Below are 27,716 nucleotides of genomic sequence, written 5' to 3'. Positions count from 1 at the left end.
AGCCCTCACGCACGTGCCCTCACACCGGTGTTGCCCAATCGTCTTCCGTTGTCACCGTGGATATACTTAGATATAAGTGTGTACGCCGAAGTCATCATAGGTCTACGTCAACGGTCTTTCAATATTACTGCGGGGATAGGAAATCATATCTACGATAGTCATCATAATATATTAAAAGCACGTGACAGTGTGACTTAATCGTCTTTTTAATAGCGATTCACTTTCGGGCGCATTACGTATCTTATTAGGATGCGCACGGTGAATGCGTAAACATACAGTTATGGTCCTTCGAGCCGGATCCACAATGCTGTCTTTGTCAGGGTGCTGACGTTAGTAAGAGATGGTGAGAGGTGTTGGTTTGTCAGTATGTTGGTTGTTGGAGGCTACGCCAGGCTGTGCGCCGGCGCAGGCAGTCGCACGCCGGGCGCAGCGCGCTCAAGGCGCCTCTGCGTATCGACACGGTCGAAGCTCATAGTTCCATGTGATCTGTAAAGGACGAGTGCGATATTCATTACATGTGGATATAATTCAAATCAATTGTTTTTATTGAATGATTTTAATAGGTATTTATTTATACAATAACAAGCCTGCCAGTTAATTATTTTTTTATTAAGGAATATTTTCTATTTTTCTCCATTTTATTTAGCAGATAGTCTTCGGAACCAGTACCTATATTATTATGTCATTAGGCAAACTCATTAATCATCACTTGGAGTCGTTAGATAAAAGCGCGCCAAAGCTTTTCAATGGCCTTGTAAATTGGATTCAATATAGGTGCATATCAATATGATCTAAATACCAACTGTTTCATTGTCATAAAATGACCTCATCAGACTTGAATGACTGTTACTATTTACATTTTGTCATATATCTAAAGTCCTACCTATTTATTTATGCAGTTGGTTTGCTGCATACCCAGACGGATAGATGAATACTTTTAAATAATGAATATGAGATAAAATAAATCGTTTTTAATTCATGTACCTAGTTATTTTCATGCAAAAATGTTTTGCTCATTGTAAAAAAATCTTGTTTGTGACAGGTTCATTTTAAACCAGTGTGCCAAACAAACAAACAGTGAAGTGATGTGACTAGTTCGGTGTCGGTGTTTGTGAGGGCAAGTGGGCATATGGGGCAATGCGTGTCCCGGAGTCATCCGGGCCCTTTCTCGTTTTCGCGGCACTATGACGCCGAGAGCCTCGCGAGCAGCATCAGCGGGTACCGGCAAGCTTGGAAGGTATGTTTCTCAATTTATTCTGGTATGTGCGCTGGTGGCCTAGCGGTAAGAGCGCGGCGCGACTTTCAATCCGGAGCTCGGAGGTCGCGGGTTCAAACCCCGGCTCGTAGCAATAAGTTTTTCGGTTTATGTACGAAATATCATTTGATAACTACCAGTCGCTTTTTTGTGAAAGAAAACATTGTGAGGAAACCGGACTAATCCCAATAAGGCCTAGTTTTCCCTCTGGGTTGGAAGGTGAGATGGCAGTCGCTTTCGTAAAAACTAGTGCCTACTTGAAATCATGGTATTAGTTGTCAAGCGGACTCCAAGCTCCCATGAGCCGTGGCAAAATGCCGGGATAACGCGAGGGAGAAAAAAAAATGTGGTTGGGGTTGTTGGCTGAGGCAGAGACAGTCCAGAAAGGAAATTTTGAGACAATCTGAAGTTCTGAACTCATTTTGTAGCGACTGGCGGATGCTTACACGAATGTGATGATGAGTGGCGGAAGAAAGGAAAGGCCTTTGCCCAGCAGTGGGTAGGGTTGCCAGATCGAAAGGCGCTATTATCGGGAAACAATAGAATTTTTTCGGGATTTTGGGACATAAGTCGGGAAAAAAAAAACATTCAAATTAAAGTAATTGTATTAAAAACAATACACTCTTTTTGTTTGGGCAGTCGTGTAAAAACAACGATATTTTACATTATTGGCACTACGTCAGCTCGCTCGCTCGACGACAGTTCGGAGCTTGAAATTATTGTTTTAAAACGTGAAGCTGTTTTTCGGGACAGTTTACACTTTGTCGGGAATCGGGAACACATCCCGCCAAATCCCGACTATCTGGCAACCCTAGCAGTGGGACACAATGTAGGCTATTGAAAAAAATCCGGTGTTGTGAGTGAGCTTTTGGCTACCAGCCAATTGGAAACATACAGAACTAAATCTTTATAAGGCTTACATCTGCTAAGTTGCGAAGTGCTAAAATCTGTTTTAGTTTGAAGTTATCTAAAATTTAAAGTACTTACCTATCAAGCTTATAAGATTCAGAGACATTGTGTCCTAATGAATGAAAACTGGGTAATATCCTCTGGTTAATATATGTTGAACTCCTGTAGCATCAGTGGTTATACTGGTTAATAGCCGGCAAGGGGATGGAACTATATTATTACTCAAGTATTTATCTCCACTTCTGGGGTACTAAAAGAGCATGATGCAAGTACAGTCTTACATTTAAAATGGAATACCTACTGTGAGAATGGGAATGTTTAAATTGTTCGATCCACTGGTGTAAGTATCACAGGATAATTCCAAATCTTTCACACCAAAGTTAAGTTTTTTCTGTACAAACAGGAATTCCGTTTTCGTCCGAAAAAAATAGGCTATAATTTATCCTGACGAAAAAGGAATCTGACGAATGTGTCTTATATCGAGGCTACATAATATTTGTATCGGGGTTGCAATGCCTTAGTAATTTTTCTCCTCTTATGTCTGTCGGTGGTGCTTTACTTGGGAAAATTTCGTTACAGGACCCTGCGTTATTACTTCATCAGAGTACAGCTATATACCATCCATAGCATTGACGTTGAAACTTTCTTAATTGTGTGTAGGTACCCATGTTCGAATGTTTCGACTGATTTATTACCTACTTAAAGTAACTATATCAATGAATAATAAAACCTGATTTCCGTTGCGTTGCCTTTTTTTTACGGTATTTGAATGATTCATTCTACATCGTTTGGAAAAAACTGGATAGCTTACTAAACCTGCTCTGGCTTGCTCATCAGACGCCTGACGCCTACGATTATGCTTGAAGACATCACTACTGTCGATGCATTAAATTAAAGCATGAATCCTTTGAATACTATAAAAACAAATTTAATTAACAGAGTAGGCACCTAAGTACCTAACTAGGTACTTACATTATCAATTTAACCGTATTTTTTTGTACGAGTGCGTTTGTTACCTACTTACCTCAGAACTCCGTCATTTCTGAACCTAGATAGTTTCAGATTGGTCTCATTTTGGCCAAAATCCAGTTCTATTGATGAGTTCCATGATGAATTGAGGGAACCCCTCAAATGTTACAGTTCATTAAAAAGTCAAGCACAAGTATTTAAAAAGTGATGATGTAGAACTGATGAAGACCAGAATAGAACTCTTCAATGATGTGTATATTTCACGTTTAAGTTCGTTTAGCGAGTAAGGTTTTTAAGGAAAATATTTGTTAAGGTCCAGATCTGATGATGGCTTGAGGAATGCTTAAAAACTTTTTGAAGATTTATTCCTTTTTTTAAAGGGTTTTATTTCTTAATGTGAAATGTTTGCTCAAATTACGAAAATCAATAAAATAGCTTGGTAAGATATGATGTTGTTAGCAGCATTGCTTTATTATTTACCTATAGTATTTATTTTAATAGCCGCGTAAGTATATCTATTTAAAGTGCTTATTTATGACACTCATATTCAAAATGAGATTTCTACTTTTCTACCTAACTGATACTTAATTGACAACGCTTTAATTCATTTCCATCAGTGAGACCTCTTGATCAATGAGATAGCATGTACATACTTACCTAACAGTGGGTCATATTATACATGGCTATACCCACCCCTAATACCTAACCTGACGATGATTATACGGCTGATCAAGAGTTCGATATATGGTCAATGCAAGTGATGTGATGCAATCCTACTTAATTATATAATAGGTGAAGAATTCGGTATGTTTTCAAATTAGTAGCTAAACCATTTAATCGCCAAGGGACGTCAATTACAAAATTAGTAATATTAGAACCCTATTAAAGCTTCTAATTATACGTACCTCAATTATGTCTTTGTCGTCTAAATGCCACGACTTTTCTGCGTTCGTTAGAAGCTATTTTTTGTTCAACTTTCGAACTCTCGTTTAAAAGTCCAGACAGAAGCAGTATCCGTATTCCGGGTGTTGAGCATTAACATTAATATATTCCAGTTCGATAACCTCGCTGGACAATCGGCGTAACGTTTCGCCAGATATTACGTGATTTCTATCTCAATATCATGCCTAATAACTGTTTCGAAAATTATGCGTTTTCTAAATTAAATAAACTGATGTGAACTGATTTAGTCTAGCTCCTTGAACGGCCTAAGTAAACAGTTATTTTACTCATGATCTACAGGGTTTTCATTACGAGTAATACATAAATATACGTAGGTACTTAATTGGATCATTCGCTCAGCTACAATATTCTGCCATAAAGATATATCAAGTTAAGCTAAATAAATGCAAATTAACCCCGATATTAGCATGGTTTAATGATAGACCATACAGACAGAATTATAACTCAGCGAAGATTGCATGCAGACAAAGATCTTAAAATAATAACAACAGAACAGAGCTTCCATTTTACCATAAACATGACGCTTCATCGAAGCATTTCAAATCCGATCATATCTCCGTGCTCGGAGGTAATTACAAAAACAGGCATTCATCTATTTCCAAAGCCGCGAGGCGTGACTCGGGATGAATGGAGGCTCTGAGCAGTCATTCCTGTGACTTGCCGAGTTCGGACGAATCACGTTCAGGTGAACCAGTAGAGCGCTCTCTGAGTACTTGTTATTACGGATCTCTAAGTCACGTTACACTGGCGCCCGAGAACTTTTAACACGTAAACAATGGAAGTACTGCCTGCATCAGATGGCTCAATGCGATATCCCTCGTGCCTGGGCTTCAATTAACTGCTTTAGTATAACACAGTGGTCGGACAATGGGGGGCACTGACCATGCTATCTATCCATAAAACATTGTGGTCTCGACTTTTAACTCGCCTCCAGCTATCTAAACGCTCTGTTGTGCGGAAGAATTATGCGTGATTGAAAGCCCTACTAATGCTGGTTCAGCTTTACTGGCTTAGACGGTCTGAAAGTTGTGGGAATAAGAATAGTAGCGCCGTTTTTCTCCCTTCTACTCGTATTATATTCACATTATGATTATCAATTGTATAGGAACTTTCTGGAGCCAAGAGGTGGAGTGAGTCAGTCGGTAAATCTTTATATTGGTCCCTACACGAACTCCGAATTCCCGACATATTCAATTCAATTCTTTATTGATAAAAATATAATTTTACATATAGAAAATTTTTCGAGATATTTAGTCTTTAGATCTGGCTTCCCTACCCGCACCCCACTCAGCAGGCTCATGCCAGGCATGCGAGGGATAGGCCCTTGAGAAAATTACCTATTCACTACGCGACTACGATATGTCATGGGCAATGACCCTAACCATAAACGCTACAATAGATAAAAGGGCTGACTCCCTCACTCGAAACGAAAGTAATGTAGGTAACAAAACTTTCAAAGACTCGTAAAGTTTATCCCCATTCAGGGTCGTGTGATATACCATTACGAATAATTATCCGTGACAAGTGATGGTATAACATAGTAATTACGTTTTCACCATCGTGTCATGGACTCAGACTTTCCGATTCGATGCTCCGTGTAAACGTTGCGGCTAATTTGTGAAAAGACCTGTAAGGGGCTGTCCATAAATTACGTCATCGATTTTTGACGATTTTGGACCCCCCCCCCCTATAATCATCCAAAAATCATGCTTCAAATGACCCCATTTCCTCCTACTTCATGCTACCGTCATCCGATGTCCAGACCCCCCCCCCCCCTAATTTGAAATGACGTAATTTATGAATAGCCCCTAAGTAGGTAATTTGTTAATTGAGTAAGAATGCTTAAAATAGCTCTAACACATTTTTGATCCAGTCTATCATCTGTCCTTCAAATTGGTATTTAAAAAAGTTGTCTTTTTTCCGTTTAGCTATGTTACATAAGTCTGATATTTACTTAGGAAATTATACTTAATGCAAATTTGAGATATTACTTCTTGCGGTAATACTGAGTATACTTACCTCTACCTACTTACCTACAATAGGTAGGAAGATAAGAATTATATTAATTAATCGTTAAGTGAATTTCTAATACTTTACAATGTTTCTTAGCTTAATTATTCATATGTTACACACATTAATGCAAATGGAATGCACAAGAAACTGTATGGCGCAATAAACGCGAGTTTTTATGTGGCTCTTCGCGCGTATCACCTTTCGAATGAGACATTATTTCCACTAGGTCCTTCCTTAATGTGTGGTGTGGTTCGTGTCTGGGCATCGTAATAATCGCGATTGACGCTTGCACAGCCTGCTGCGACTGCACCTAAATATTCTGTAATGGTATATTGGTATATGTATGCGCATTGAATTCCATATTTCACAATACATAGTTAAAGATTTCACATTTATGATATTGGCGGGTTGTTGATGTCTGAAGAGCTCAATTCAATAGCAATAATAAGTAAGGCTATAGGCGTAAGCCGCGTAAGGTACCTATAAGTATTAACTATGTAGGTAGAATACTCGTATAGGTAGGTACTCTGGCAAGCCAGCTTTGTCAGTAGGTAAAGGCGGCAAATTTGGAAAATGTTGGTGCGAAAGATCGAACTCCCATAGGTAGGTACCTACTAATTTTGAATTTCGCGCCTTAATGTATTGTGGGTTGCCAGAGTACAAATCATGTACAAATAGCCATACATTTGACGTGCCCCTCCCCCGAAAAAATCGGCAGACTGTTTTGTACAGAAAATGACAGCGATGGCGTCTCAGTTACTAGTCTCAAAGGGTGATTCTTCATTTCTCTTAATTTTTTGAATGTGTAACTTGAACCCCAATGCACCGATGCATATCGACCGCAAACAAATCATTCGCGGATTGACCGACGACGCGGACGTCTCCTGTTACATTCCGCGTGAAAGTAAATAAAACACGTACAGATCTTATTTTAAACAAACCTACATTGCCTACATGGATACAAAGGTAAATTGATCCATTATGGGAGGGAAAGTTTCGCATCGGTAACATCGTTCATTGTGTACTGAAAGGCTCCGATCCCAGGTACTAGTCTATGGTTGTACGAATGTAGAAGGTAAGATGACGAGCGCTTAGGTTGTAACGTATGAAGGATCAAACAATTCGACAAAAGAAATACGTTTTCTTTAAAACTATTAAAGTTTTAAAGAAATCAGTTGGTAGATATCTATGTCATTATGTCAAGTCATATGAGTGGCAGCGTCGCAGCCAAAAAGGCGTTTTTCACTAAGTTACTACAAAAAGAAATTTTCACAAGAATTCTCATTATTAACCTATCTCTAAAACAAGATCGATTTCAGGAAACTTTGTATAAGATTTTAGTCTCTAAACGCGGTCAAGAATACACCTTACAATTTGTGGGATTACTTTAGCCCACGGTGTAAAGGCCTTCTGCAAGACTACTTTCCTGTTATCGATAAAGTTCTTTTTCGTAATCAAGCATGTGCCAAATCATACGACGAAGTCCCAAAATGGAAGTAGTCTTTTATGTAATCTCCGAATAAGCGATACTGGAAGTTGTTTCGAAATAAGAGGAACGCAAAACCTGGTTTCGTCTCATTTATAACCGACATGGCTTCTTATACGACATTATTATTATTATACATGGCTTATTATACTCATAATTATGACATGAAAAAGGAAGCAATTGATAGCCACACTTATTAGAGACTTTAATTTAAGTAAAATCATTATTACACTTATAAGGTGGTCTATAGCCGTTACAAGTATACTCAGAACAGATTAAACTGGCACAAATACTAAATCGCTGCTCACAACAGTGTACTTAGTATTTCTTCTGTTGCAATAAACCAACCACCAGTGCTTTAACACCGTTAGCTTGAAGACAAACAATAATTTTATCGAGACTACGTGCTATTTACTGGCTTGTGTCAATTGTAGAGCTTCCAGTGCTCACGACGGTCTTCGTTAACGGTCTCTTTCGTTCTTCTTACATATTGAAAGGGATAGTTCTATGGGAGGATTTATAGATACGATTTTCTCCGGATGACGTCCAGACTCACGAGCTGGGGCGATCGTGCGGTCGTGATGTCATTTACTATCATTTGTCCTACGGTTTGGCTGGTCAGTTGAGTGCCTACAATAGTGGTAAATCTTTACTAAACGAACTACTTGGTGCAGTCATGCTTAGTCGCGTCAAACTACATAAATTGCAGCTTAACTTTAATTAAATCTTCACATGAGACTAAGCGCATATTAAAGTTCAAACTCAAACATTTATTTGGCTAAAGACACAAGCCAAGGGCGCGTTGGCTACGGAACCCTAAAAATAAGTAGGTACTGTTGTAGCGCTCTGGGCTTTTTCACATGTTCAATGGTATATGATATTTAGTACCTACACTTTTCTAGTGTGCCAATAGTCAAGGAGTTTAATAGATAATTTCTGGTCTGGAATGAAATGTGAAGATGAAGATTAGTGACTCCAGACTGACTGAGGATTCTAGGCGAATAGCGAACAGCCGAGATTAGGTAACTAGAATTGGACTAAAAAATCATATCAATATCGATACAAAACTAGAATGAATAGGTATTTGAATTAGTTAACAACAGGAAACATTTTGATGACTTTCACTCGAATCTAAATGCCTTGGTGAGACACTTTGCCTGTTCGTGTCTCGCATTGTTTTGAGCAAAAACCCGACTACGTTGCAATTTTGTTTCCGCCTTCCGACTTGGCATTAAATTATAATTGTTCTATCGAGATACAGCTTTTTGTCAGCCTAGGTGACGTTCGGTTGCCAACTGCGGCTGCATTACTGCGGGGATGCGGGGACGTTGATGCCGCCGCTGTATCGTGTAAATTTTCTTGATGAAGTGACAGAAGAATCGCAGTAGGTAAGGGCAGCACGCCGACACCGAATTCACTCCTATTTCAAGAAAATTGTCAGATACAGCGGCGGCATTAACGCACAATAATGTCGTTACAGAATGCAGCTGTAGGTGACATCCGAATGTCACCTTTAAGCGAAGAAGAGTGTAGTAGGCTAGTTGATAGATTTTCAATTAAGCGCTAATTATATGGTATGTGATTTTTGACAACTTTTGATTTTTGGTCGGGTAAGGTTAGTTAAATTTCATCTGCCAACCGCGGCATGGTTGCCTGCATATCTCCTTCCAATCTCTTCGACAGTTCGGTAAGTGAACCGAAATGGAGGGTTGAGCAATTAACGTAAGCAACTTTTTAGTAACACCAACACTTTAGTGGGTTTAAACCTCGGTTGTGCTGTATAGAGCAGCAAAAATCGTTGTCGAAAAAATGCAAAATAAAGATACTTACTAAAAAATAAACGTTCGGTCTAGATCCTTACCACACAAGGACAAGAGGTTAAGATAGAAATCGACTGGCCTAAGCATTATGCGAACACTACATTCAAGTGACATAACGAGATCAAAATAACATGGCATTTCATCATAAAAAGGTTAAACTAATAGGTACTCAGTTCAACCAATCAAATGACAGCACATTCTGTTGATACGTACTTACCTGAAGTAAAAACCGACTTGTGCGTCACTGAGAATCGATGTGGTTCCGCCTTTTCAGTTCTAAACACGTACTAGTAATATGTACTTAACTACTTACTCGTACAACTAGCTCGTAAAGCATCTGCAAGATCATCTTCCTTGATTAAGGTGAAAGCTTGGGTGAATACTAAACGTCCTACAGTACGGTATAAGTAGGTACCTACTCCTGCATATATTAAACGCAGGTCAAACTAAGTTTGTTCTGAAAGGGGCTTTTCTGCAATAGACGGGATTCAGATTTCGGATTACATACCTATGCCAAAAATAAGACAGCTACCTATTTATGTCTGATGAAGAGTTTTATCATGATTTTGGCCTGGTGGGTAGTGACCCTTCCTGTGAAGCCGACGGTCCTGGGTTCGAATCCCGGTAAGGGCATTTATTTGTGTGATGAACACAAATACTTGTTCCTGAATCATGGACGTGTTTTCTATGTATATAAGTATGTATTTATTTATCTATATAAGTCTGTACAGCGTCGCCTAGCAGCCATAGTTAGTTACAAGCTTTGCTTAGTTTGGGGCTAGGTTTATCTGTGTAAGATGTTCCCAGATATTTATTTATTTATTTTTTCAGACTTCTTAAATAATCAGGTAAAACAATAAAAACTATTATTTACAATAGTGGCGTTTTTTATTTCGTTTAATATCAACTTTTTGGACAATCCACCTCAGGTGACCTCAGGCATTCTCCATTGTTGTTTTTGAGCAGAGTTAAGGGGCCCACAGATTACCAGTTCGCCAGACGATATCAACTTGTCAGTTGTTCGGAGCTGTCAAATTTTGCTTCTAACTGACAGGCCGATATCGTCCGGCGCACTGCACTAGAGACAGGGTAGAAAAGGCACCGATCTATGATTGACGCTTACGAGAAAAAAGTACATAAAGGCTCGCGTCGATTATCTAATTGTCATGTCAGTCAGTAAGCAATCGCTGTCAAGTCGACGCAAGATACTTAATAAGTAATATTAGATCGGTTATTACTTATTATTATCGCTATTAATATTCTGTGGATGTATGAACACCACAGCAAGAGAATATTTTCCGGAGCCCAGAACAAATACTTAATTGACATGACATGATCAGCGGATTCAGAGGTTAGTGTACAATTTTTAGGGTTCCGTATCTCAAAAGGAAAAAACGGAACCCTTATAGGATCACTTTGTTGTCTGTCCGTCCGTTCGTCCGTCCGTCCGTCTGTCTGTCAAGACCTACCTCGGGAATGCGTGGAGGTATCGAGTTTAAATTTCCATTAGGTATTTATGTGAGGTACCATTCATTTCTATTATGCTGACTCGCTCAATCTGAATTTTAAATTCCTTCTCGTTTTATCCCGGCATTGTTAGCCACGTCTCAGCCGTCTCGTGGGGTCCGCTTAGCAACTAATCCCAAGAACTGGCGTAGGCACTAATTTTTACGAAAGCGACTCCCATCTGACGTTCTAACCCAACCCAATCTTAAATTCATAAGTAGGTAAATCAGAGATAAATAAATTGTTCTCGTTACACCTACATAGTTCTCATGTAATTACTAGATTATAAATCGGTAATAATCACCTATTCAGATTCAATGTAAGGGCCTCGTGAGAATTGTGGGAAGGCATTGACTTGCGTTTTACTTCCATATAATTTCTCGTTTCCATATAACTCGCTGCAATTTGATTATACCGTGTGAGATTTTCGGGAAACCGTTAGGTAATCGTATCGCTGCTTGTATCTAAACTAAATATCATCAAACTCAAGTTAAATAGTTTTATTTCATCATGAGAAAATGAGAAAATAACATAAAACTTAATTCATTTACTTAAACATGAAGAGGAAGGTTCTCAGATGTCCATTTTTGGCACGTTCTGAAGTCTCCGGTTCGATGAAATTTGGTATCTAAAATTTACGCTGTCCAAATTATCAAATAAGGATGATTTTAATAAGATTCCTACACCATTAAGTAGGTAATTGTTCTGGGGTTGGCGTTGCTGTTGGATTCGCTAAAATTATAAACATTATTGTTTCGTTACGTAAAAATTGCCATGTTTCTTTAGATTAGAATTCAATCGGAGGTCAAAAACTTTTTTGTAGGGTGGAAATCCATAAATTTGTTTCCGGTGACGTTTTTCAACGAGCCTCCCCAAAATAGATTCTACATTTCGCACTATACACACATACATTACAAAGTGATTCGAGATTCACATGTCTATTACGAACCGGCGATTAGACTCAAATGCTCGCCCAGGGCGCAGGGGTTATGCCAGTGTAACTTTCGAGAGCCCTTTCACCACTATCCCTCAAGATTAGCTCCGAATGCCGCTAAATCTGCCTCTAATGACGATAGCCGTGATCCCAAAGAGTTAGATTAACCTCGCTAAAGCGAGAATCGTGATTGCAAACAGACCGTCAGTGCTTACGTTTCGCTTTTTGATCGACCTTTGAATTTTCTAGGGATTTTATTGTAAATGTCAGGATAAATGTCTAATTTCCCTAATATAATGGCAGCATGAAGATAACTTGACTCAACTGGCAATTTTGAAAAGAAGTACCTACTTATAGTCGTAGATAGGTACTTACTGAATCTACATTCTAAATGAAAATAATTTGTACAGTGTTTTCTTGTTAAATCAGGGTATCAAGAATTTAAAATAATTGTTAGAGTTTGTCGTTAAAAAAGCGAATAGTTTTAGTTTGTGTAGTCTCTAACATTTGTGGAATTATTTTGTACATAACATACATGCAGTGAGACTTTTCATGCAAAAAGGTTTTGTTGAATTTACAGGTAAGTATTTATTTACCACAGTGATACAATACTTCTTAGACCAATTTCCTTAAACATAACCGTGTATTCTGCTCTTGCGCAACACATGTCTTGACAATCCGCCCACGGCACTTAATTGCCTAATATACAGCGTTTAATTGTGAAAAACAATGCGTTAACTTTTGAATCTACGGGTTCACATTAGTTATATTACCTAATTCCATTGTTATTCTTTCGTAGGGTAATTACATTCCTTAGAAGTTTACTTAGAAAAATGTGTTCTTTCACAACAATAATATATGATTATATGTTAGTAGCAGTGGCGGCGCGTCAAAAATATTGTAAGGAAGGCCGGAGCTAATTTAGCTTTACAATCATTAAGAATAAGTGCTCAAATCTGAAACATAAAGTTGTATGAACGGTCGCTACTAATAGGTTGACCTGAATTGTCTGAATTCCTGTTCTCAATGTTCTCATATGTATATGTAATAACTATTTCTAATACCTATTCATAAATATCAAGTTTGCTTCTAACGCCAGATATTAGGGTTTGAGAAAGCTCTTTGTTAAGAGCTGCCTTCGAGACTCCGACTTTCGACTCCATTCCATTCATATTTATAAGCTTAACTTTTAGGCCATCAATTTACGATGCTACGAAGTTATGTTAATACAGAAGACAATTGGATCTCATCCTAGAAATTCTATATACGAGTATATAATTTCTAGACTATTAGACCAAGACGCCATTATTTTATATAAGTATAAGATTAAACTAAACCCGACTATGACATATAAATTGTGAGTAGAGTTTGTTCAAGCTGATAGAATAAAGTTGATGATAACAATGGAAATTAAGATTTGTCTGTCGTTTGCTTGGATGACAGACGGGCATCTGTGGAACCTTATATGACATGTTTGTGGCCCGTTTTTGTTCCAGAGGGACGTATCACGTTTATGTAATTTGCGTGAAAAGCGTGTACAACCGGTATGCAGCGGAGGCTGCGCCGGCGCCGGTCCCGACATAACTGCATTCCCGATTAGAGATGCAGATGCCTCATTCGGACGTGTCTCTATTCGACACGCGGTTGTTTTAAGGCGAGTTTGTAAGTGCAAAACACTATATTAGGTACGTATATTGTGATTTATATTAATAAGGGTTGTTAGCGACGCTACGACAAGACGCGGATAATTATAAGTTAGATTAAGATCAAATTCGATTAAGACTGTATTCTCAATAAAGATTTATTTGATAGGTAGGGAAAACCGCGATTAGATTGTCAGTAGTCATAAGTATTCAAAATATCCGTTATTTAACTCGTAGGTTCGTAATAAGTTTTAGGTCACCCAGTAAGTTAGGAAAAAACATGGTTAAACCTATTTCCCAATTCCCAAGTAATCACTATAAACTTAGTAAAATAATGTAGGCTCTGTCATTGGTTAACCAAAGAAAGGCGGATCAAGACAAGGAAGTCTCAATATGAAAGGGACAGAATGACCGCTTCTCATTGGTCGGCCAAATTCGAGCTCAGCGCTCCGATACAGCGTAATTTTCACTTAGAAACATACACGTTTCATTAATTAATTCGTAACCTGTTAAAGTTACATCATAACAATATTTGTAGATATTATAGGTCGTTAGCCTAGTCACCTAGTTAGATAAGAATCATAAGGCAGTCACAGGTAGACAAAGGCCTGCGAGTCGGCAAAAGGGCCATAAACCATCCATTGTATTCATTTCGGCCGCTTTCCTATCTATTGTAAGCCAAGTCGTAAGGACTAGTGAACTTGTTATCGTTTGTTTTTATAACTAATGAACGTAGTTAACTATTTGTAATAGTTTTAAGTCAGTAATTAATCGGATGTATGTAATATGAGTCGCAGAACGATAGCGGGATAATGAAAATTCACCCGAAAATGACCGTATGACGTAAGCGACCAATCACAGGCCGATTAATTCCGCGAATTAAGACATGATTTTATCTCCCTATCGTAGGTGACTCTCTTTCTTGATTTTTCGTATAAAAGTAAGACGGAACCGCTTCGGATCGTACAGTACACCAGGAGCAGCCGAAAAGGAAAAACCAAAAGGAAGAAAACCAAAGGAAGAAAACCAAGGAAGACCTGAGGGATCCGAAGCTGTACCGCCTAATCGTTGTAGGAGTATTTTTATATTTGTACCGCGTAATAAAAGTCAGTTTTTTAAATCGTGTAGTTTATTCTTTATCGCGAGGCGGTTGAAGATATTCGTCGAGGGCTTCGCACATGGGCATCTAGTAGGCTGGGGCGACTGCGGTTTCGAGCGAGGCGCCAGTAGACCAGTTACCTTCTCCAACTGCTATCGTCGGCTATATTGGGCGTTGAGAGTTCAATATTTTCTGGTCCTTCGAACCGGATCTACTGTCAGCGCACCGGGACGTCGTGCTCAAGTCTACACTTGCTGCGAAGAAACGTCACAAATGACCGATAAAATGGTCGGTACGCGTTCGCGAAAGGCTGCGTCGATGCAGAGCGACGAAGATAGGCGGCGTTACCTAGCGGAGGGCGCGGCAGCGGCTCAGAGGGCTGCCCGCGCGGACGCCGAGAGGTCAGAGGGCGCCGAGGCGGCGCGCCCCCTCCTCACCCCTGTAACGTCGTCCGACGCGCTCAGCGAGCGTCCGCGCGCGGCTAGCGCCGAGCCGTTTGGCGTAGCGGCCGCACCACAGCACTCCCTCAGGGCGGACGACTTCACGAGGCCACCGGGGTCTCCCTCGCAAGTAAATACACTGCTGTGGAGCAGAGAGCTCCGCAAGCGGTTACGACGACTTGCGAGGCCCACACCGTTACCACTGCGACGGGCGAGAACGAAACTTAAGGACGTCGCAGCTACGCAGCAGGGAGGCACTATGGAGTCGAGCACTCCGTATGCACCTGCCCCTACTCAGTCCGTGCACTCATGCGCTAGTACGGTCATCGAGGCAAGGCTATCTCAAGTGGAGCTTGAGGCGAGCGAACGTCTAGCAGAAATTCAGCGAAAAGAGTTGCGGATCGAAGCCGACTTAATAAAGAAGAGGCTAGAGGCGCAGAAATCACAGATTATAGCGGAAGGAAGCACGGGCGCAGTCTCAGATGCGGGTGACATCGAGCCACAACAGAAACGAATCCTGAAGTGGATGGACGACTCTCAGGATGACAAGACTATAACCGAGCCAGTTAAGAAGGGGTTAGCCAACGAGCCACCACCGGACTACGAGACTCCTAGACGGCCTCTGCGGGACGAGCGACATATGCGACGCCGCTCACCGAGCCGCGTGGAACGTCAACGGCGATCGGAATCGCCACCGGAGGAGCCCCGTACGCCGCACACGGCGCGTACGCAACACACGCAAGAAGGCACAGTTGCGGAGTCTATGCTGCATTTGTTCGAGAAGATGCAGATGGCGGCTCGTCCGGCACCTAAAGATATCTTCGAGCTACCTCACTTCTATGGAGATGTGAGCGAATGGCGAAGCTTTTACAATACCTACATCGAGACATCGAAGCGCTACAAGTTCACCGACTACGAGAACGTTGCAAGACTGCGTATGGCGTTACGCGGGGACGCTAAGATGTGCGTGTCACATGTCCTGTCTACAGCTACTCGTCCAGACATGGTTATACGTATTTTGAAGAAGCAGTTTGGCCGAAGCGAGGTGCTTTTGGATAAAGCAATCGAGGACCTACGAAGACTGCCACCGTTGGGGCCGAGCGCGAACGACCTCAATACGTTTGCGATCAAGATTATGAACGTCGTATCTACTATCATGGACATAGATAGAAGACACTACGCCGACAACCCGATGCTGATACGGGAAGTAACCGATCGATTATCGCCTCATCTACGAAGCAGATGGTGCGACTACGCCAACAGACATCGCGATACTGACGACCCCGAGATCCTGCAGTTGGCTGATTTTCTGATGGAAGAGAGCGAGCTAGAGATGTCATTCTGTCACGCGCGCGCACCAGCGAAGCGCGCGCAGGGACCGATGACAGCACCGTACGCGCGCGCGCCTGGCGCTAGACTGAACGCGCCCGCGCCGCGCTATCCCATCCCCACTCCAGCTCCGGCCGCAAATCGATGCAGCGGAGGGCAGAAGGCGACGTATGCGGCTCGACAAATCACAGCGAAGAGCACGTGTTTGTACTGCGGTGGCAATCACATTACTACAGATTGTCGCAAGCTGGCCGCACAGAGTATAGGCGCTAGATGGGAATGGGCAAGACTCAATCGTATATGCTTCAGATGTATGGACGCGAAACATTTGAAGTCGCAATGCAACGCGAAAGGGTGCGGCGTGACAGGCTGCCCGCACACGCATCACCGTTTGCTGCACACCGAGCCTACACAGGCGAACAACAGCAGTGGGGCTACAATAGCGGTAGCTCAGTCGACGCATCGAGCGGTCGCCTCACCGAGAGTGACGTCATCGTTTGCGGCAGCGGCCGAAACGGAGTCGCGGCCTACAGAACGAGAGGACAACGATCCGCGCGTCTACGTGTCGTCAACCCCAAACTTCAACGTGCTACTGAAGGTGCTGCCTGTAACAGTCACGGGGCCGAAGGGTACGGCTCAAATATTCGCTTTCCTCGACGACGGGTCAACGCTTTCCATGATAGATCAAGACGTCGCAGATGAAATCGGAGCAGTAGGCGAAGACGAACCTCTCTGTCTACGTGGGATAAGAAACCTGAAGCACACATCTATCACGCAAACTGTAAAGGCGCAAGTGGGACCGCTGCGAGGAGGCACCGTGCACGAGATCGTCATGAAGACCGTAGAAGGACTTGGCATACGATCGCAATCACTCAACAAGGCCGAATTGATGAAGCACAAACACTTAGAAGATTTGGGCGACGAATGCTACGTGGGTACAGGAGTACCGCAGATGCTGATTGGAGGCGATTTCTGCCACCTGAAGACTCCCATCGAGATCAGGCAGGGCGGAGAGGACGAGCCTTGCGCAATGAAGACACCCTTGGGTTGGGTATTTTTTGGGCGAATGCCGCGCATCATTCGCACGATCGAGCAAACCGTACTTCATTGCCGCACAGAGGACGACGAATTAATCGATCAAGTTAAGAAGCATTGGTCGATCGAAGCGTTAGGAGTAACGAATAAAGAAAACGTCAGTCCGAGCGATCAGCGAGCCATCGACATTTTCAACGCTACGGTACGCAAGACTGCAGGGGGCCGGTACGAGGTCGGTCAACTGTGGGCGTCGGACAACGTGAAGCTACCACCGAGTTACGTAATGGCGCGGTCGAGGCTACACAACTTGGAGATGAAAATGCGGCGCAACAAGGACTTCGCTGAAGACTACGAAGCCCAAATTCAGAAGTTACTACAGAAAGGATACGCGGAACGTATCATGGAGCCGCCGCAGACCGACCGAACCTGGTTTTTGCCGCACTTTAATGTATTTAATTTAAATAAAGGCAAAGGAAGAGCCGTTTTTGACTGCGCGGCAAAAAGTCAAGGAAATAGTCTGAATGACTATATTTTATCGGGGCCAGACCTACTACGAAGCCTATTAGGAATTTTGCTACGATTCCGCGAATGGAATTTCGCGGTGGTCGCGGACATACAAGAAATGTTCCTGCAAATTCAAATGCGAGAAGAAGATCAACAGAGCCAACTCTTCCTGTGGCGCGGCACTAGAAGAGATATGGAGCCCCAGGTGTACAAACTAAACAGAGTTTGTTTTGGCAACGTGTCATCGCCTTTCCTCGCGCATTCGGTGCGTAATAGGAACGCGCTCGACAACCAGGACAAATATCCGGACGCGGTCTACGACATCCACAATAATCATTATATGGACGATTACGTGGCATCGTACGAGACCGAGGATGAGCTGCTACGAGTATCACAACAAGTGCGAGACTCGCACGCGGAGGGCAGTTTTCATCTACGAGACTACGCGAGCAACAGTACGCGAATGCTGGCAAGCGTCGAGCACGAACTACACGCAGCGCAAGGACCGACGCATCTGGGCGAAGGTCAACCCACAGTTCTAGGCATGACGTGGGACCCTAGGACGGACACTCTGGGCTACAACACGAAAATGCTGCGAGTTCCCGAGGCTGTGAAGACGCAAGAACGGCCGCCGACAAAAAGGGAACTTCTCAGCGCGATAATGTCCATATACGACCCCATGGGACTTATCGCTCACTACGTCATCAGCGCTAAAATGATATTTCAGCGAGTTTGGACAAAAGGCACTACGTGGGACGCACCGCTACCAGATAAAGAAGCTGAAGACTTTTTTCAGTGGCAGAACGCACTGAAACACGTAGCGGCGCTACGCATACCTAGAAGGTATGAGTCACCGGGCGGAGCTACGAGATACACGTTACACGTTTTTACCGACGCGTCAACTGAAGCCTATTGCGCCGTGGCGTATTGGCGTATCGAGAACAAAGAAGATGTACGAGTCAGCCTAGCAGCGGGCAAAAGCAGAGTTTGCCCCCTGAAAGTATTGTCAGTACCACGACTAGAGCTTACAGCCGCAGTAATCGGAGTTCGATTGGCCGAGACGATTAAAAAGGAGCAACGATACAACGTCAAGAAAATTATCTACTGGACGGACTCTCGAGTATTGCTAGGATGGATCAAAGACGACGCAAGAAACTACAAGCCGTTCGTGTCACACCGTTTGGCTGAAATAGCTGAAAAATCGGACCGGCGGGCGTGGATGTACGTGCCAACCGACGTGAACCCCGCAGACCACGCTACGAGAGGGAAGCCGGCGAGGAAAATCACCGCTCACGACGAATGGTACAAAGGACCGTCATTTCTTCACCGACCAGAAGTGGAGTGGCCGAGTCAAGAAATAGGCAGACCGACTGAAGACCTTCCTGAAAGGAAAAGCGGAGTCACAGTAGAGACTACGTTATCTACTACTACGTCAAAGTCAGATCCGTCGAGCGTGCTACCTGACATACGACGCTTCAGTAATTACGATAGGCTAATGAATTCGACGGCCTACGTTCTACTTTTCATAGATAAGATGAAAAATAAGAACAAGACGCTGCAGCTGCAAGTGAACCACATAAAGCGAGCCGAGCATATGTGGCTACAGAATAGCCAACGAAGAAGTTTCCCGGACGAGCTGCGCACTCTAAGCGCAGGACGCGATTTGGACAAGAAATCGCGAATATACAATCTAGCACCCGAGCTGTGCGACGACGGCGTGCTGCGAATGAAGACGAGGTTAGGAAACGCTCCAGTGTTGTACACATCGGTACGACCCGTAATATTAGACGGCAAGGACTCATTTACCAGACTAATGGTCCAACGCGCACACAGGCGAATGGCGCACATTCATAACGAGGCAGTGGTAAATCAGCTACGACAACATTACTGGATATTACAACTGCGACCTACTGTGAAAGCTGTAGCGCGAGACTGCGCGCTGTGTAAGCTACGTCGAGCTTCACCGCGAGCGCAGCCCCTTGGCGATCTACCACCCGAGCGGCTACAGGCTTACCAGAGGCCATTCACCTACACCGCGCAAGACTACCTCGGGCCTATGTACGTGACCATAGGACGACGACGAGAGAAACGCTGGGTGTGTCTGTACACATGCCTAGTAACTCGGGCTATTCACCTCGAAACTGTACATAGCCTGTCTACGGATAGCGCTCTACTGGCGCTAAGGCGCTTCGCCGCACGAAGAGGATGGCCGAGCGTTATGTATAGCGATAACGCAACCTGCTTCAAGGCGGCATCGAACGAGCTGCGCGAGGCCTACAGGCAATGGCTTCCGCAATTGCAACACTACGGCGTGCAGCGACGAATGGATTGGAAATTCATTCCCCCCGGCAACCCATCTGCAGGCGGAGCTTGGGAGCGAATGGTACGCACCGTGAAGACAGCGATGCTCTATACCTTCAACACTAGAGCACCGAAAACCGAAGTGTTCGAGACTCTACTGGCAGAGATCGAGAATATCGTTAACAGAAGGCCGTTAACACACGTGAACGTCGACCCAGAGAGCGAAGAAAGTCTCACACCTGCGCACTTTCTTCTACCTCATAACGCTAACTTACCTATGATTGGCGCTTACGAGGAAAACGACAAGCGACAATGGAGGGCTGCCCAGGCGCTAGCAGACCACTTCTGGCGGCGCTGGACCAAGGAGTACTTTCCACTGCTGGCACCACGCAAATCATCCGACGACGGAGGGCGACAGATCCAGCCGGGAGATGTTGTCATCATTTCTGAACCCAACGGACCACGCAGCGTGTGGCCTAAAGGAGTCGTCGAGACCGTCTATCATGGACCCGACGGGAGGGTTCGCTCCGCAGACGTCAGAACGAGGCACGGGACGCTACGCAGGCCGAGCTGCAAGCTGGCGGTCATCGCGTCGCAACCCATGCACCAGGAGTCTTCGACTGCGGGGACAAAATGTTAGCGACGCTACGACAAGACGCGGATAATTATAAGTTAGATTAAGATCAAATTCGATTAAGACTGTATTCTCAATAAAGATTTATTTGATAGGTAGGGAAAACCGCGATTAGATTGTCAGTAGTCATAAGTATTCAAAATATCCGTTATTTAACTCGTAGGTTCGTAATAAGTTTTAGGTCACCCAGTAAGTTAGGAAAAAACATGGTTAAACCTATTTCCCAATTCCCAAGTAATCACTATAAACTTAGTAAAATAATGTAGGCTCTGTCATTGGTTAACCAAAGAAAGGCGGATCAAGACAAGGAAGTCTCAATATGAAAGGGACAGAATGACCGCTTCTCATTGGTCGGCCAAATTCGAGCTCAGCGCTCCGATACAGCGTAATTTTCACTTAGAAACATACACGTTTCATTAATTAATTCGTAACCTGTTAAAGTTACATCATAACAATATTTGTAGATATTATAGGTCGTTAGCCTAGTCACCTAGTTAGATAAGAATCATAAGGCAGTCACAGGTAGACAAAGGCCTGCGAGTCGGCAAAAGGGCCATAAACCATCCATTGTATTCATTTCGGCCGCTTTCCTATCTATTGTAAGCCAAGTCGTAAGGACTAGTGAACTTGTTATCGTTTGTTTTTATAACTAATGAACGTAGTTAACTATTTGTAATAGTTTTAAGTCAGTAATTAATCGGATGTATGTAATATGAGTCGCAGAACGATAGCGGGATAATGAAAATTCACCCGAAAATGACCGTATGACGTAAGCGACCAATCACAGGCCGATTAATTCCGCGAATTAAGACATGATTTTATCTCCCTATCGTAGGTGACTCTCTTTCTTGATTTTTCGTATAAAAGTAAGACGGAACCGCTTCGGATCGTACAGTACACCAGGAGCAGCCGAAAAGGAAAAACCAAAAGGAAGAAAACCAAAGGAAGAAAACCAAGGAAGACCTGAGGGATCCGAAGCTGTACCGCCTAATCGTTGTAGGAGTATTTTTATATTTGTACCGCGTAATAAAAGTCAGTTTTTTAAATCGTGTAGTTTATTCTTTATCGCGAGGCGGTTGAAGATATTCGTCGAGGGCTTCGCACATGGGCATCTAGTAGGCTGGGGCGACTGCGGTTTCGAGCGAGGCGCCAGTAGACCAGTTACCTTCTCCAACTGCTATCGTCGGCTATATTGGGCGTTGAGAGTTCAATAAGGGTAGTACTCTCTTGGATAGCCTCAGTCCACGCACTATCTTGAACTAGTCAGCACTAATAGTCGCTATCTTGGAAACTGATGCGCTAAAAGCTAAAATTCACTCCTAATCCTCAATTGACATTGGACTTTGAACAATTCTCTAAAAATATGATGGTATATTTTGTAGACTAAATGTTGTCAAAACCAAAGAGTACTGGGCCAATTTTATTATGAGTAGTTCGCCAATTACAACACCATATAGACGCTATAGTATTTCTAAAACTATACCAGAAGTAGGTATAATAATAACGATAAGTACCTATCACCGAATAATAGCACTTTACAATCTACACTATTTCGTACTAGTATCACAGTAACATCACAAGTCTATCAACATGACTTCATCTTGAATATTTTCCCACTCTATGAGTCAGATCTTGGAATAACCCTCCACCAGAAAATTAAATAGCACTCTAGATGTAAATTGCGTATGCATGCGAACGGCATCACTTTTTGGCGACGTATTACCAAGGCTTATTCGATTTATAGCAAAAAGTCCAAAAAGTCCTGCCGGAAGCGTAATTTTTCCATTTTTTCCTTTAATATAAAATTTAGCAAAAATAATTATTGTGATAACACATAGGAATATTTAAGATACAATAACCCGTTTATATTTTAGGCGTTGACTGTATTCGGTAACAATATCAATTTACAAATGAGATTTAGAACGTCGAAGAACCGATCCAATAAATTGAAAATTTTAGACGATTACCTACCGCACCGGATGAACGCTGGGAAATAGTTCTTGAACAAAAAGATACATTCAAAATATTTCGAAACATTCGTTACGTACACGTAAAAGATCGAAAATCGATAGCTTAAATAAATATTGAATCATAGAATTTATCGTGACCGCAATCTTATACAGTCGAGTTCACAAATATCTTATAGCCAACGTTCCAAAAATATATTTACACACCTCTAAGACACTGATAATAAGGTCGTGTAAATCTATTTTGTGAACTAGACTGTACCTACTGCTAGAATATTGACGTTAATAACTAACGGATACTTACATCAATGGAAGAAAATCTGTTCAATGATTTCACTTAAACTTTATTCAATTGATTATTGATTTGACATTTGCAGTGGCATATAAAAAGCAACCGGCAATGACATATGTTTACAATGACGATGATATACCTAAGTGCTAAATAGATATTCAAAATTTAGATTACAGTATTTGAATAATTCAGATTACAGTAGTAAATAGCAAAGATATATATAACTTACCCTATATACTTTCTGGTAAATAGTAATCAAGTGAAAATTACAGAGCTCGAGTGAAATTATGATATGTACGAGTATATGAAAGCTAATAAAAAAAAAAACAATTTCTAGACATCTAACGCTTGAAGAACATTATTCGATGGAATTATATTTTGATTAAGTTTGGGTTAGATACGGGTAGTAGGTAATTGAGATAATTTGCACAAGCAACATACGCTGGTATAGTTAGTCGGGTTTGATTTGTCGGTAATGGTATGTTTGTTCAGCAAACCTTCTCTCCACAATATCCACATTAATTAAATCAGGAGTTAAGTAACAGCACAATGCAGCATAATGGCATTGGAATCCCTCGGGAGTTTTGTACGCACGTAGGGCAGGAATGCGGTCGAGCAGGAAGCGGGGGAATGACCGCCATCTGCGGCTGCCAACAACTGCATCTAATACCCTCGCTGGAATAAATAACATTTGTGTTTGAAGACAGACGGGCTGCCGTTGCCGCTGCGGGGAGGCGACTGTCAAAATTACAACACAAAAAGTGTCATTCTATGGAACTTGCTAACTATGTAAACAAATCGCCATATTGAAATTGTCTCTGAATGATGAATTTACTAATGACTTTTGTTTACATAGGTAGTTATAGCAAGTTCCATAGAATGACACTTTACCAATGATCTTTAAATTTAAAATGGGTAAATTCGTAGGGCGATAAGTAGGTAGTTCGCTTTTTTTCATGACTCAATATAATAATTAATAATGGGGAATCAACAGTTTTCCGAAAAACTCTAAAATTAGAAGATTGTGAATTAAAGGTAATCCTAATCATTTATTCGTCGCAATCCATGGTATTACAGATGTTTTAAATTTAAATGAGTACAGCATGGTAAATAAGTACATAAGTATAAGGATTTTTTTGCGCAAGAATAGCCTTCTGAGTGTGGGTTAAGGGCCATCTAACTTCTGTGTCCCTCTTTCATTATGGAATCGAAATCTAATTCATGGAATTGAGAAGAGCGTCATTTACAAATTATCTTTCACCGGTTTTCTCCATTCGGACCTTAAGTATTAGTGTGCAAATGATGTGCTTGAGCTTTTCATTATCATGATCACGACATACGGCGCGATTCGGGAAATGAATTAGACATTCACTAGATATGAAATAGTAAAGATATGTGACGTTCTAAGGCAAAACGTACCGTTGCTCCGACTGAATATTGTCAGCGGCGTCAATAATAGCGTAAGCGCCAGCCGCCATAAGGTTTCTTTTGCCGTGGAACGTCACATATCTTTACTATTTCATATCTAGTGAATGTCTAATTCATTTCCCGAATCGCACCGATAAACATGTGAAAAAGCACATTATATTTTATCCAATCTCCATTTCAGATGGTAATGATATTATGTGGTGATGCAATTTGAAACAAAAAAAAATCGTTTTGATCGTAGACTTAAATTAAGGTGTGTAGTTACTGTAGTTAGAATATTATACCTGTTAAACTATTATTTAAACTAATTAAACTATTGTTTATATTTATTTTTAAAAAAGTTACTCTCACGCTAATTGGGGGGATAATGATGTCCTAATAGTAATGGAGCAATTTGATAAGGAGTTTAGTTTTGAACTTCAAGTTGTCAATAAATAGTATTGTATTGAAAAAATCGTTTATGGCCTTTAAGCATGAACTAATTTCACAACATACGAGTAAATGAAACCTTACTGTTAAGCAATCGCAAATTATTACATGAATGAACAAGTTTTCTTCAAATATAGAGGCTCTTGACCCATTAATATTAAAGTCTAATTTTGTTAAATCTACACGCACTTGAAATGCTATTAACAATGGATAACATGGTATAGGCGTTTTTTGGAAGTGTGTGTTGATTTAGCACTCGTATATTACTCGGTTGAGTGGATTCCGGTTGTTTTTATAGAAAGGCACCCGGAGCCAATTCTGTTTTCACAATTTGATAAGGTCTTCACCATGTTTTGATACGACCGTGAGGCGTGCCATAAGACATCTCGCTCGCTCTTATTGGTGTGCGTGAGACGCATTATGACACGACTCAAGGTCGTATAAAAATGAAATTAAATCATACCAAATTGTTAAACTAGGATCGGCCCCCTTGTATTGTTTGCGGACAATGTGCCGGTCGGAAATTGCGGCGATTAGAGTCGCAGCCGACTGCATGTCATTGCACTGATGCAACTTCATCTTTCGCAAACCTACGAGTCCGGTGTGTCATTGTTTGTATTATTTCTCTTTGTTTATTGCACGCATGTCAAGATATTTCTTCTTAATAGGTAGCTTTTAACTTACAACTTTACAAAGTTTAAAGTTATCTGATATCAGCATTCTACAAAGCATCTAACCAGAAACAATTAACCAAGCGTTACGTGGCGTTACATTTCAATGTTTTTTGACTTTTTCCTTATAATATTTATTTATTTATTTTATTTATTGATTTACGTTTTCTACATGATTTGGAGCTAGGTTGGAGATAAATGCTATACCAAGGCCACAGTTTTAAATAGGTGGAACAAAATATTTGTATTAACAAAATACTTAGTACTAGCGGGTGACTAAATACGTAACAAAAAACTTATTTGGCAACGTATCAATAATCTAAAGATCGTGCTACTACGAGCGTGAGCAAAATGAGAATTTTGAGCTTTTGTAACTTACCTCACTGGTGTGCTTATTATGGAAGATAGGTATAAAAGAGAAGTTTACAACACAGCTACGTCTGGGTTGGTTAACAAAAAAAATTGCAATTTAAGTTGTTTACCCCCATTATTAGTCTCATATTGTTCGCGAAGTAATTTGTATAAAAGAGTCATATTCAATCATTCACATTTTCTGAATATACTTTTAACCGTAAATTCTTTTGTACGTTTATTACGTTTTTTTTTCTTCTATAGTTCGTTTTTTTTTAGCATTAGAAATAAGGTAAACAATCTTGATGTGTCTTTTAATTGAAAAACACATTTTAAAAATAAGTCACGGCAAATATGTAACAATTATGAATCTAATACGATCATTTATATTCTACTGCTTTCATAAGTAATAGTTATTGATTTTTAAAAAGCGTTTTTCAATTAAAAGACATGTCAAGATCGCTTATCTTCTTTCAAGTTCTTTCTAATGCTAAAAAAAACGAACTATAAGCTGCAGTTATTTTCCTGTGTTCCTTCAATATTAGTTCACTTGCATTGCAATAATATTACCTCTAGCTCTAGCAAAATTATTTTCTTGCGAAACGTCATCACCATCAGGCAACATATCATTATCATCTCACCAATCTCATCGCTCTCGTATCCTGCGCGTCAATTGTTTTAAAATGTTTAAATCATTTCTTGCACAGTTGCACACATGTTTTTATAATCGCGTAAGTTCTCACATGCCGCACAAGAGCAGGAAACGCGGTTTTCCCACCCTAACCTGTTAGTTATCAATGTAATGGCAAAGTCAATGAACTCGGGAAAAAAATAAAACTTTCGTTTGACCGTAAATGTTATTATTTTGTAACAAATTTAACATTTCTGATGTATTAAAAATACTTTTTTACGTTTTTTTAAGTAGGTATGTATTATACAGTAGGTATGTAACTGAACGAAAAGCAATTACCCAAACCCGTTAATGTTTAGGGAAGGTCGGGTGAAGCGAACACCCCAGGCAAAGCGAATTCGGGCTCCCAATCCTAAACTATTCGACTTTGTCGCACCACGCGCCTATATGATGTTCACGACCCTTCGCTCTATGAGCGGCAAGCGTCACAGGGAGCGGTCGCTGCGAGCGTCGTCGGTGACGAGTCAAAATGTGTTTTTAGTGCAAAATATTCGATTTTGAAAGATAAGTACATTATATGTTATTTTGTCATAGTAATTATCTCGAATTTTTATTCAAGATGCTTCTATTGCTTATTAAAGTATCTTCCTTTTACAACGCATTTCTTTTAAAACAACCCAACGGTTATTATTCTTAATTTCTTTAACTGACTGAATGGGCAAAGTGGATCGGGCAAAGCGGATAGCGTGTTCACTTTGAATTTATTAGGTAAAATTTTTTATGATAATATTTTGTTACAGATGGTATATAAATATCAAAAAAAGATCGATCATTGCTCCTGGCTAACAAACGTCATGGAAATGGCTATCAAAACGTGGATTCGCTGTGTTAAAATGTCTTCAGAGATGCCGTGAAGACTTATGCTTATGCCGGCACCCTGGGCAAAGCGAATAAAATATCTTTTTTTACGTTTTGTTCAAAATTGCAGCAATTATTAAACATTGGAGGCTAGTGTTGTTTTAAATTAAAAGTTTATTAAATAAAGACTTATTATTGTCACTTTTTCCATTTCTTCCTTGTTTAATTTTTCTGTTATGTCAAGTGAAA

General features: G+C 41.2%; 1 protein-coding gene across 4 annotated transcripts in view; it reads left to right on the top strand.

Moving 5' to 3' along the window:
- The first annotated feature begins 406 nt into the window (after nt 1-406).
- LOC134792157 (uncharacterized protein DDB_G0284459) overlaps nt 407-27,716 on the top strand; it is a 130,690-nt gene continuing 103,380 nt past the window's right edge. For 3 of the 4 annotated variants that reach the window (XM_063763383.1, XM_063763384.1, XM_063763381.1), the window contains exons 1-2: nt 407-563; nt 1,043-1,237. In XM_063763383.1, coding sequence (XP_063619453.1) covers nt 1,130-1,237 — 108 coding nt within the window. In that variant the 5' untranslated portion in view covers nt 407-563; nt 1,043-1,129. The remainder of the gene's footprint in view (nt 564-1,042; nt 1,238-27,716) is intronic. The other variant, XM_063763382.1, reaches the window with a different exon arrangement.

The sequence above is a fragment of the Cydia splendana genome, chromosome 7 (genome assembly GCF_910591565.1).
Source record: "Cydia splendana chromosome 7, ilCydSple1.2, whole genome shotgun sequence".
Classification (NCBI taxonomy): domain Eukaryota; kingdom Metazoa; phylum Arthropoda; class Insecta; order Lepidoptera; family Tortricidae; genus Cydia; species Cydia splendana.
This window is presented reverse-complemented; position numbering and strand designations above follow the sequence as displayed.